Source organism: Sminthopsis crassicaudata, chromosome 5 (genome assembly GCF_048593235.1).
Source record: "Sminthopsis crassicaudata isolate SCR6 chromosome 5, ASM4859323v1, whole genome shotgun sequence".
Classification (NCBI taxonomy): Eukaryota; Metazoa; Chordata; class Mammalia; order Dasyuromorphia; family Dasyuridae; genus Sminthopsis; species Sminthopsis crassicaudata.
Genome location: NC_133621.1, coordinates 311921503 through 311934121, shown reverse-complemented (window position 1 = coordinate 311934121; position 12619 = coordinate 311921503). Strand labels below are relative to the sequence as shown.

General features: G+C 38.1%; 1 protein-coding gene across 2 annotated transcripts in view; it reads right to left on the bottom strand.

Annotated features, from left to right (window-relative positions):
• Nucleotides 1-10413, bottom strand: part of LOC141545110 (E3 ubiquitin-protein ligase Mdm2-like) — a 34609-nt gene extending 24196 nt beyond the window's left edge. Inside the window, exons 1-7 of one of the 2 annotated variants that reach the window (XM_074272079.1) lie at nucleotides 9878-10413; nucleotides 9610-9694; nucleotides 7617-7691; nucleotides 4360-4493; nucleotides 2818-2867; nucleotides 1359-1426; nucleotides 1121-1199 (exon numbers count right to left, since the gene is read on the bottom strand). In XM_074272079.1, coding sequence (XP_074128180.1) covers nucleotides 1121-1199; nucleotides 1359-1426; nucleotides 2818-2867; nucleotides 4360-4493; nucleotides 7617-7691; nucleotides 9610-9675 — 472 coding nt within the window. In that variant the 5' untranslated portion in view covers nucleotides 9676-9694; nucleotides 9878-10413. The remainder of the gene's footprint in view (nucleotides 1-1120; nucleotides 1200-1358; nucleotides 1427-2817; nucleotides 2868-4359; nucleotides 4494-7616; nucleotides 7692-9609; nucleotides 9695-9877) is intronic. The other variant, XM_074272080.1, reaches the window with a different exon arrangement.
• Between the last annotated feature and the right edge of the window lie 2206 nt (nucleotides 10414-12619).

The window sequence follows — 12619 nt, the reverse complement described above, 5'->3', positions numbered from 1 at the left end:
AAATATTAAAAAAAGAAAAGAAAAATATATAACTAAGGTGTTTCAAAAAGATAATTTAAACAAAAACAGCAAGACAGAACCACTGCCATTGAAATCCTTGTCAAATATGCTCCTAATAGGTAGCACAAAAATATTTTTTAAAATGGCATTTTCCCTTTTAAAATGTCAAAATTAAAAATTTATGCTTCCAGGTAAATTTAAGAGGCCAAATGGCCACGGGACAGTTAGTGTCTTTAAACCTGTTTCTTCCTCTACTAAACAGGAAATATACTTGTACCCAACACCTCACCAATGTTGAATGGTTAATTGATATTATACATGATGCATTTTAACACAAAGAGGTCAAACAGACCACTATATTAGCATAATTTTACATATTTTTGTTTTGGGGGGAAAAAAGAACATTTAGGTCATAATTATTTGAAGGCACTAAAATTCTTTAAAATACGCAATTCTACCCATTATCACTAATGATGTTAATGATTTATCTTAAATTGTCAAGATTTTCAAAGATAATACAGTATATTCAATCGCTTTCAATAAAAATACTACAATTTTATGTAGTATTTAAAAAAAAAAACTATTGTTTGTTATCTACCATACTTTCTAACTTTTTTTATTTTTTGTTCTTATAATGTGTAACATATTAGTATAACAGTTCATGTAAGCAATTTACCTGTCAATGTATCATATTGAGGGTGTGTGCTTAATTTTTGTTTTACTAAGACATAGTGTAATACGGATAAGTGTAATTTTACACATTTCTAAATAATTTTATCCATTAATATTTCTATCCAAAGAGATCTTCCATTTTCATTTTCTCAAATGAAATTACCTATCAGTGGTTTAAAAAAAAACTATATTAAAAGACACTGCAGTAAAATTAAAATGCATTAATAAGAAAGAAATTGGACAGAATTTAATTAGCCAGTGTTCAATAAGTAAGCATATATCATATAAAGAGAATATGAAAAGACTCAAAAGATCAATCAGCCTAACAAACAAAAACTCCGTTCAAGCATTGATTATTAAATCAACTACTATCAATGTAAATCTTAATTTCAAGGTAGAAATGAAGTGAAATTTTTAAATTAAGTTAAATATTAATTACTATATATACCTATTTCACTATATATTCTTCTGGGTGAGGTAGTTGGTGTAGCATTCAAATTTGGTGGTTTCTCTTCTTGCATAGATTCCTAAGTGTTCAACATAAAGGTACTAAATAAATATTAAGCTTAAGAATACAATTCAAATAAAAAAAAACAATAACAACAACAACAACAACAAAAAAAAAAAAAAAAAACACTTTCCAGTGTAAAAGGATTACTGCAATAGAATATTGAAGTAAAGATCACCTCTTGATCACTTCCAATTTCAAGCCAATGCCTGGTTTCATTTGTAGATGTATTTGGGCTAGCAAATTCTAAAGAAAAAAAAATACAACTAAGGTGTTTCGAAAAGATAATTTAAATAAAAACAGCAAGACAGAACCTCTTATGCAGTTGAAATCCTTGTTAAATATGCTAATAAGTGGCACAAAAATATTTCTTTAAAATGGCATTTCCCCCTCCCCCCCTGAGGCTGGGGTTAAGTGACTTGCTCAGGGTCACACAGCTAGGAAATGTTAAGTGTCTGAGACCAGAGTTGAACTCCGGTCCTCCTGAATTCAAGGCTGGTGCTCTATCCACTGCGCCACCTAGCTGCCCCTTAAATTGTCAAAATTAAAAATTTATACTTCTGGCTAAGTCTGGGAGCTGTATAACCATGGGACAGTTATTTAGCATCTTTAAATCTGTATCTTCCTCTACTGAATGGGGTATATTACTGTACCCTACACTTAACCAATGTTGAAAAGTTAATTGAGATTAAATGTGCCATATTTAAGTGTCACTTATCATTATTAACACATAAGAGTGAAACAACCCACTATGTTAGCATAATTTTACATATTTTTGTTTTAGGGGGAAAAAAGAACATTTTGGATAGAAAATAAAGCTCTGATTGACATAGTATTTAAGATCTTTCATAAGCACAAGCATTACATAAAGATGTCAATTACTATTATCATCTCTGCATTTGCAGAGCTTGTTAATTTTAATTTAACTTGATATATGTCTTCTCTTGCATCCATGTCTTGAGATGACCTAGGAAAGGGGCTTTGGCTTCTTCTGGCGAGAGATTTCAGAGAGAAGTAAGGGAGCAAGTATGAGACAGACATTCAAGCTTAGTGATTGCTAATTTCAAGTCAGTGCTAAAACCAATCTGACCTCCAAAAGTATTCTTACCATAAGTGGAGCTGGCTAGACAAGGGAAATCGGGACTCATCAAGACTATGCTGAAACAGAACCACATACTGGGGACTGAGAAGCAAGCTGTAATTTACCCAGATACAGTGATCCATGTGGTATTCTGTTAGTTTCCAAAACATAAAAACACTTATTCAAGGGTCCTACTAGGACGACTAATTAAAAAGTAATGCACTACTTACCAGGACATGAAATCAACTTATCAGTGTTTCATCTACAAACTGAGGACTTCTAAATTACCCAACTTGCAAAATACATTAATAATTTCCAACTTAATTAAGTTAATTTATACAGATGAGGAACATGAAAATTCATATATTATAAAAATAAATTAAAACATATCAAATGTTATATAAATATTAGTTTCTGTGTTGTTTCATTAAATTATTCCATATTATTAAAATTACAATTCCACATAATGCACTACCTAATGAAAACTAATTAAGAAGTGATGGAGAGTAAACAACAACAAAAAAACCATTTTGGAATTCTTTCAAAATCAACTTACCCTGTTGATTCACTGCTATCAAGTTTCTAGATATCATGGCATATAGTTTCCTTGGAGGGGAATTGGATGGGGGAAAAAAAGTACATCTGTAATGGAAAGTCTGCATAATGACTGAATTCAAATGAATACAATCAAACATTTTAAAACAATTATGCTACCAAGAGAACATTGGACACAATAACAGCAAGATTATGTGATGATCAATTATAACAGACTTAGCTCTTAGCAATACATTGATTCAAGACAATTTCAATAGATTTGGGAGGGAAAATACCACCTGCATTGAAAGAGAAAACTAGAGAGACTGGATGAAGATGGAAGGAAACATACTATTTTCAATTTTTTTTTGCTTTTTCTTTTGCTTGATTTTATTTCTTTCACAACATCACTAATATGGAATTATATTTAAAATTACTGCACATTTATAACTTTTATCAGATTGCTTGCTGTCTTGGGAAGGAGGAAGGTAAGGGAAGAAAGAAGAAAAAAAATAGGAACTCAAAATCTTACCAAAAAAAAAAAAAAAAAAAAAAAAATCAATGTTGAAAGCTACATGTAATTCGAAAAATAAAATAATATTGAGGAGGAAAAAGAGGTTTTGCTATTAAACAAGTTTCAAACTGAATTGAAATATTAGGGCCAATCTAGCATACTACCAATGGGATTCAAACTATCTAAAGAATTGACCTATCTTAATTAGTATTAAAGTAAGCTAATAAAGAAGACTATTTTTAGTCTCAGGATTTAGAAAACTATACCCTTCTTAGCAGTTTCTTCTGAATTTGTTAAAACAGGAAAAATGTTTCGATCTTTTGACTTAAAAAAATTCAATTTTGTTTTTACTTTAATATTAACCTTAAGCTAATCATTTGATGCTCTTTTTCTATTAGTTTAACATCTACAAAATATTCACTTAAGTAACCAGACATATGTAAAATATATTTGGAGACTACCATGTATGTCATTATATTATTTCTAATTTTCAAAAAAGAGAAGTTAAAAATCACCATAATTTGCCTGTTAGTATTTCAATAAAATTGGAGAATGGGAAAATGGAAGTAAACAATATACAAAACATCCATTAAAAATCATTTAAAAACTAAAACGATACACAACAGAAGCTATGCTAAAAACTATTACTTAACAAATTAATGTCACGTATAAGCAAAATTATCAATCCCAATTGTCAAGAAAATACTTGGTCTCTAGATTCCATTTAAATATCAAAACAAGAGTTTCATAGCAGCATATCAAAAAGGGAAATAGGTATTTTCAAAGTAGCTAGGATGTAGGCTCTTTATAGCAGTAGTGATTAGTAACCTCTAATGGTTCAGTAAGGATATAGTAAGGCAAAGTTGAAGAATCATATTTCAGAATTTTTCATAAAATACCAAGTTTCTAATTAAGACTATCTCATGACGCTTAGCAAGATATATAATTATAAAACCTTTTCACTACACAAAGATGACCTTATAGGTTAAATTTAAAAAACCTAGTCATAGCTAGATTTTTAAATGGAATGAATCAACAGAAGCAGCCTACCTAGGTTCCTTCACAGAGAAGCTTGGTACCCCAAATAGAGCTCCAAGAAGATCATCTGAACAATAAACAATGTGCTGTTGCTTTCGGTCATATAATTGTTTTGACATAATATACTGGCCAAGATAGACTAAAACCTGAAATAGAAATGAAATTTATAAATACTGAGAAATCAATATTATTATTTAAAATACATAAATATATATATGGAAGGAGGGAGGGAAGGAAGAAAGGAGAGAAAGTAGGAGTGAGCCTGCCAGAGAGTACAAGATTATGTATTAAAAGAGTACTAATGGATGTAGCCTACCCACTAGGATATTCTCAGGGGTAGGTGTGGAGAAGTGGGAGAAAATAGAGCAGTTCTCTAATCCAAGTCAAAGACAAAAGGAATCCCCAAAATAACACACCCCCCACAAAAGCAGTCATTCAGCCTATGCTTGAAGACCTCCACCAAAACATAGTCTGCCACCTCTGGAGCCAGCCCACTCCAGCCTGGCCCAGCTTTAGAAACTTTTTCTTAAAGCTTAAATCCCTTTTTGCAATTTCCACCCTTGTCCCTAGTTCTGCCCTGTGTAGTCCAAGGAAACAAGTCAGTGCCCTTTCCATTATTACAGGGCTTGGACCTCACTATTATGTCTCCCAAGTGGTCTCTTCTCCTTGCTAAACATACCCCATTCTTTTCACTGAACCATCAGTCCTGAACTCAAAATTCTCTGCATGCTCTCCAGCTTATCACACTATCCTTAATATATTACTACTAACTACTAAATAAAATTCATTAAGTGGGTCTGCCCTTTTCCAGAATAGTTTCAGAGGGCTGATGAATCTCCTATATTCTCAGTGATACCGCCATCAAAAGTGATTAAATTGCAAGGGCTTTCTAACTACTCTGATTTTGCATCTTTTTCCTAGTTTCTGTTCATTGCAGTCATAAAGCTCAAGAGCCTGTGAGCGCATTACCATGAGACAAACCATCTGCTCATTAATAATACAAAACCTCCCAGGGGAGTTCATTGAAAGAGCAAGTTAAATGTTATTTACACTCAAGGATATTTGTTTTCACAAATACCAAAGTTAAACTAAGAACTTGACTAAGTACTTACTGTCTCCTCTCATTTTAGTTACCATAGGACTCCTTTAAATCCTTAAATAAGTGTGCGTTCTGTTCTCTCCCTCTCTCATCACAACCCTGAATAAACACCTGAAGATCTAAGAGTCTCACACTAGACCAACCACATGTCACTGCTATATATGTATTAGTAGATTAATCCCATCTCTTCCCTTGTGTTTTTTACTTTCAACTTCTGAAACCTCCTCCTCTTATGGAATCTCCCCCCTGTTCTCCTATCCTGTGATGGTTCTCCTGCCAGTCTAATAATGTCAATTTCCTCATCCACTAATGAAATGAAAGCCCCAAGTTCTATCTTCTTTTTCCCTCTTTCTAACCTTTCCCAGTCACTCATAATCTTCCATGGGTTCAATTATTATCTTTATGCAGATAATTACAAAATCCATATTATCAAAAATCATCTCTTGGGTTCCAGTACATTTCCGATGAATGACATCCAAATGTTCAAAAGAACCAAAAGAACTTTTCTCTTGAATGTGCCCTTTTTCCAAACATCTTCTCTTTCTGCTGAGCACCATCCTTCTTTTCAGTCACCCAGGTGCACAAACTCAAGACATCCTCGATTCTCATCCCTCTCCAATTCCACACTATTGTCAAGTTTTCTCAACTCTATTTTCATAATGTCTCCTACATCCACCCCCTTCTTTCAGATTCACCTATGCACCACCTTACTGTAGGCACTTATCACCTACTGCCTGCATTATTCCAATAATTTCCTAACTGGATTTTTTATTCCAATCTCCCCCCTTTCCAATCCATCCTCCATAAGGCTGCCAAAGTTTTCCTAATGGAAGTCATCATATTATTTCAGTATTATTTGCTCTAGGGTAAAAAACTCCTCAGAACATGGAATGTAAAATCCTTTCTAACTTCTGCTTCCCCTTCCAAACATCTCAAACATCCTTTCATTCATGTATTCTCTCTTCCACCCCACCTGGCCCAATTCTGGTTCTCTAAGCTTAGCTAAAGCTCAGGAACCTTAGATTCCTTCCAGACACAAGTCTTAGTGCCATCTCCTTCTGAAAGTCTCAACATTTTTCCTAATCCCTTTTGCAAGTAGCTAATTAAACGCTGTTTTTTTCCCCAATCTCCCAAGAGAAAGCATGCTCTTCAACACCAAAACTATTTTCATTGTCTCTGAAACTATGAACCTTTGCATGTTCTAGGCACTTAACAAATGTACAATGAATTGAAATCTAAAATTTGTTTGGAGGCAGAATATGAAATGGGAAAAAAAAGCAAAACCGGAATTATTGGTCTTAAACAAAATAACATAATGAAATTTAAAGAAGCATGTAAGCTAGAAACACACACTACTTTAAGAATTCCTGTTGGGGAAGGTGAAAATGATAAAAATCTTAGAAGATAATCTTCCTCTTTCCTCTTCCTGATGAACAACTAAGTGACCCATCTCTTCTGATAGATCACACTCAAAGGAAAGAAGCCCTCTAACTCCTACTTACCTAACTATTGATCACTGAATCAAGGCAAAGCTGAAACCCACAATAGGTATTGAGTAAAACCAAAGACTTGTGCTAACAAGTCTCCTTCCTTCTCTTCTACCCATCACAATTCCAACGGAATGAAAAGATCTTTTTACAGAAAATTGTAATTACCCCAGAGAAGGGGAGTAGTATAATGATCATAGCAGTATAAAATTACTTTTAAAATAACATCATGAGAATAAAATTTATATCTTAGGAAAAGGAAAATGTAATTCTACAGCAGAAAATTTGAGACCACAACTTTGGATGTGATACCACTGTAAATAGAAGAATAATCCACGAGTTAAAATGCAGTTCATATTCTACAAAGTGTCCACAGGTCAAGCAGCTCAATGTACTCAAGGTACAAACATTATCTTTCCTATTATGTCTTCCCCGAGTCTTCTACTCGAAACCTGATACTATTTTCCACTGAGTAGTAAAAGCAGTGTAATAAAATGTTACACATTTATAAAAAGAGTCAAATTCCTTCCATTATTTTATCTCCCTAGCTCCTGAAAAAATTCCTCCACAATGCAACTCTTTCACCATTACTGTACGCTACATTAGGCTGAACAAAAGAAATTTAGTTGTATTTCATCTCAAAATACAATCTACCTCCTTTATAATGTCTGAATATAACTTACCTCTTTCATTGTAAATGTATCTTTCTGTGCACCAGCAAACTTCAACAACTTCAAGAACAATGGTTTTGGTCGAACCTAGAAAATAAAAACATATCTATAACACTTACAAAATCTTTCTACAACCAAGAGTTTCTTAATACTTAATAACATATAATAATCACAATAAATGAAACTATAAAGTATGGTATGGTAGTACTGGATTTGGAGGCCTAAGACTGGAATTCAAAACTTTGCTCGGCAACTTCTGGAGCCTCAGCTTCTTCATTTTTAAAAATGAGGGAGTAAGACCAGATGACCTTCATAAATTCCCTATTAGTTCCTATTCTCTAACCAGACACCTCATGTATTCTCATGGAAGTCTTATAATCCCAGTATCTAAAATTTTAGAGATGAGGAAAATGAGGTCCAGAGAAGTGAAGCATTCTGCCTTCATGGTTATGAGATGAGCTGAAAACAGAATTCAAACTAGAACCTACTTCTTCTCTCCTCAGCCAAAGCTCTTTTCTGCCTCACTGCTTTTTTTTAGGGCCAGAGTCTTTGCTTACAAAGAACAAAACTTGAAGAGTTACAGGACTTCAGCTCAAATACCTGCTCCCTAAGTTACTACTGTTTAACCAAGGGCGTGACATATACTACTTACTGTGGGTCTCAGCTTCTTCATCTACAAAATGAAAAGGTTGGATTATAGATAGGGACCTGAGATCCTTTGCAGCTTCAGAGATATTTGACTATAAACTACTAAATAAATGTGTGACAAACTCCTACCTCTTGCAAGTAAAAAATTTAGGAAAGGGGAGAGGGAGGCCTGGGATTTATCTTAACCCAATATAATAACTTCTAAAACTCTAATGTTTTTCTTTAAGATGTGAAATGACTTTTTCAGGATCCTATTTTCTTAGTTTATGAATTTCTACTAGACAGTAAATTACAAGGACTGAAGCCTTCTCTTTTATATTTAGTATCCCCAGAGCATTAGACTAGATTCTTGCAAATGATAGGTATTCAAAGTTTGCTTTAAAAACAAAAACAAAAAAACTTCAGAATGCATTAGAAAGTACTTCTAGTTTAAAAAAAAAAAACAACTTTTTTTTTTTGTAGTTTTTACCACCCCACCGGGATCATAATTAGGGTACACTGTTCTGGTTTTTTTCCATTCAACTGGTTACAATTAGACTGTTTAACTTGTGGAGCTATGAGATCACAGCTCGAGATCAAACCAAACCCTGTGCTTATGGAAATATCAAGTTCATATTCAAATGCCAAACAAATGTTAATTTAAAAAAACTTTAAAGCATTAAAAAGATAATAAATGTAAACAAAAACTTCTATGAAGTTATCTACAATCCTTTTTTAAAACAGAAAATAATAGAATCAATCAATGCCTGATCACAAACCTCAGAAATTTTTATCAACTTTTTTTTGCCAGTCAGACAGCGAGTGTCTACTGTGAGGCAGGCAATATACCAGTTAAAGGACTGACTCCTTAAGAAAGAAGGAAAAAAAGGCTTCTGGAGTTTAAAATGTAACAAACACCGTAGACTTAAAAAGAAAAATTGCTCCCAAGATTCTTTAATTTTACGCTATACATGATATAAAATACAAAGTACATCTCAACACGAGTCACTTTAACCTAAAGATTTTAAGACTTCTCAAAACAAGCGAAAAGTGGTGGAGAAACATGAAGACTTAAGGCACAAATCTAAAGTATACATTTCAATCTCTTGGCTCGTTTGATGGGGGAAAGAGGGAAAAATCCCTTACTGTTAATGCTGTTATCAGCAATAGGATTGAACAACCGGAATGAAGATTCTGATTTTTACTGCCCGGAGTTGTTTGAGGGGGACAATTTTGTCAAAGTCTACCTGAATTAATCTATTTAGAAGAGAAAAAGCAAATGCTGCTGGCTTTTTATTTTATCTTCTTTACTTTTCGTTGAAAGCCCCACGCACAAAAGGACCGAGGGAAGCGGAAGACTTGGGACGCGAATACTAACCAGAGCCTCTTCTTCCGAAGCTGCAATCTGCGAGGTGCTTAAGGTACCCTCTGGGTCTGCAGACATCCTGGTATCGCACAGGGGCCTAAAATCGGAAAAAGAAAACCACAAAGGACACAAAGATAAGAAAACCTCAATCGTTTCCCGAAAGAAACAAAAGAAGACGGCGACCAAGGCCACAGATGAACGGAGGAGTAAAACGAGCCCGGAAAAGCGCAGAACGGAGAAAGGCGGCCCGCGGGCTTGCTGGGAACGAAAAGCTCCTCACCTGGATGGCTGAACCAGAAAGGATCCACTAAGTTTCTCCAGAGAACCTGAACTCAGCCAAGGCTCCGAACCAGTGTTAAGAACGCCCCTTCCCGCTTTTGTTCTGCGGCCGCTTCCTCACACCTGCAAAGTGTTTGCCCAAACACTGGAAGCCCAATCGCCGCACAGAACGCGACCCAAGCCACGCCCCTCATTGTCCGCATCCCGTCCTAGCTTTAGGCTAAGTAGCCCGAGCCCATTCCCCTCATTGGACGTATCCGGTAGTAGCTTTAGATTAAGTAGCCCGAGCTCCTTCCCCTCGAAGTCCGCGTATCCGGTATTAGCTTTAGGTTAAGTAGCCCGAGCCCATGCCCCTCCATTGTACGTATCCGGTAGTAGCTTTAGGTTAAGAAGCCCAAGCCCATTCCCCTCATTGTATGTATCCTGCACTTGCTTTAGGTTAAGTAGCCCGAGCACCTCCCCCCATTGTGTGCCTCCAGTTATTACTCTAAACTGTGGGGAATCTTTCTGCTGCCCGGAGCCCGAACTTTCTTTTTCGCTTCCGTGTGTCCCGCGCGCTTTGCTACACAAACGCCATTCTGCGGTCACTCGGGACCGAATGATGCGGACAATAGTCCCTCCCGTCGGCGGGCCTGGTTACTAAACTCTCCAGCCTAAATTTAAACTACTCTCTCCTCCAAACACTTAACACGCCTTAGCTGTGTGACCCTGGGCAAGTCACTTAACCCCAATTGCCTCAGGGGAAAAAAAAACCCTACTCTCTCCTCGCCTCAGTTTCCCGGGCATTACCGGATGAGGACGGGAGGTGCTCTCTTGGATCTCAAAGGAGACCGCAGCCCCTAAAAACCCCAAAAGCCGGCAAGTAACGGCGTTACTCCGGCTCCAGTGTCAATGCCCGAAGCTGGCGCACAAGTCGGGACTTAGAAACCCGGGACGGCCGCCTCCTGACGTGTCTAAATACCACCAAGCAGAAAGGAAAAAGCGGATTCCACGGGCGGGCCGGGGCGGGCCCACAGACCCGGGCTCTGGTTTGGGCTTCCTGGAGAACCGGCACCTGTTCGCGCTCCGAGAGAGCCCGTCTGCTCACCGACCCCGCCTTCCGGTTACCTTTATCCCGGATGCGGAGTCCCCCTCCCAGTCCCGGATACGGAGCCACCCCCTCCCAATCCCGTCCGGTTCTTCCTTTCCCTTCCTGCCGGTGGCTTCAAAGTCGTCCCTTCGCCCCCACCCTCACACCTCGAATTCGGCGCCAAGCGCCAGAAAAGAGTAGCCATTGACTGGGCGCCCCTCGACCCTTCCCCCAAGCAGAGCGAGGCTTTGGGTCTACTTGATTTGAGTGACGGTCCCCCGGCCGCAGACTCGCCTCCAGCTCTGGAGCTGAAAGGAGCTTCTGGTCGCGCCCGCTCCCCCGGGGCCCTACTAGCCTTCGGATGAGGATTTCGGGCGCCACGGCCGCTTGGCGGACACTAGGAGGGCTTTGGGAGGAGGGGAAGAAGCACCTCGGCGGCGTCTACGCTCCTAATAAAGTCCCTAGTGGGCCCAAGCTGGAAGGGGCACAGGTCTCCCCGAGCGCTGCTGAGCGTCGGCAGAGAGCGCGCGCCCCTCTCCCTCCAACCGGATGCGCCGGAAGCCGCGAGCTACGCGCGGGAAACCGCGTGCATGTCGCACGCGCACGCCCTTCACTCTCCCCGCCCCGCCCGAATCCGCAGCTACGTTTCTCCGAAGCTGCGGCCCATCCGGGGCTCGGCGCGCCCCCAGAAGGGGGCACGCGCCTGCAGAGCGGCGGTGACGGCTGGAATCCCGGAGAACGTCGTTATTTGGATTTATGCGCCGCTCCTTCTAAGTAGGGAGGGAGAGCAACGAACTTCCCAGCCTTGTTAAGAATAATTAAAAAAATAAAAATACTCTGAGTAAGCGCGATTAAAAACAAAGGCAGAGACCAAGCTGAAGTTAAGCGAGAGCGTCCACAGCGGAGGGACGGAAGCGAGTTTGTTTGGTTTTAAAAGGAGAATGAGGGGTCAGCGAGCGAACACACTGTCAGCTTTTTTTCCCTTCTGTGGGAGGCAGCCTCACTGTCAGCAAAGAGGGACTGGCATCTCGCTTTCTCAGTGATATGTACTCAGCGCTTTAAGGCTTGTCAGGCGCTTTACAGACACTTTTCCGGGCTCTCGTCCCGTCTCAAATTCGCGCCCATTTGCTCATCTGCCTAGTTGAAGAGAGTTAAATCCATGGGAGTTCCTAGAACATTTGCAGCAAATAATCCTTTGTAACACGTTTTTTTTTTTGTTTTTTTGTTTTTTTTTTTTGATGATTTGTAACAGTTTACTTCCCCCCTCCATTTTATTTTTTCTGATTACATGTTCAAATAGTTTTCAACATTAACTTTTGTAAGACTGTTCCAGATTTTTTCCCCTCTTCCTTTTCCCAAGATAGTAAAGACTTGATATGTTATACATATATATAGCCTTTTAAACATATTTCCACATTATTCATAGTGTGAAAAAAGGGAAAAATCAGCAGAGAAAAAAAAATGAAATAATATGCTTCAATTTGCATTCAGCCTTTATAGCTCTCTCTGAATACAGACAGCATTTTCCATCCCAAGTCTACGGAATGATCTTGGATCACAGTATTGCTGACAAGAGCTGAGGATGGCTGATCATCCCATAATCCTCCGTTACTGTGCACAATGCTCTCCTGATCCTGCTCACTTATCTCAACATCAGATCATGTTTAAGTCCAG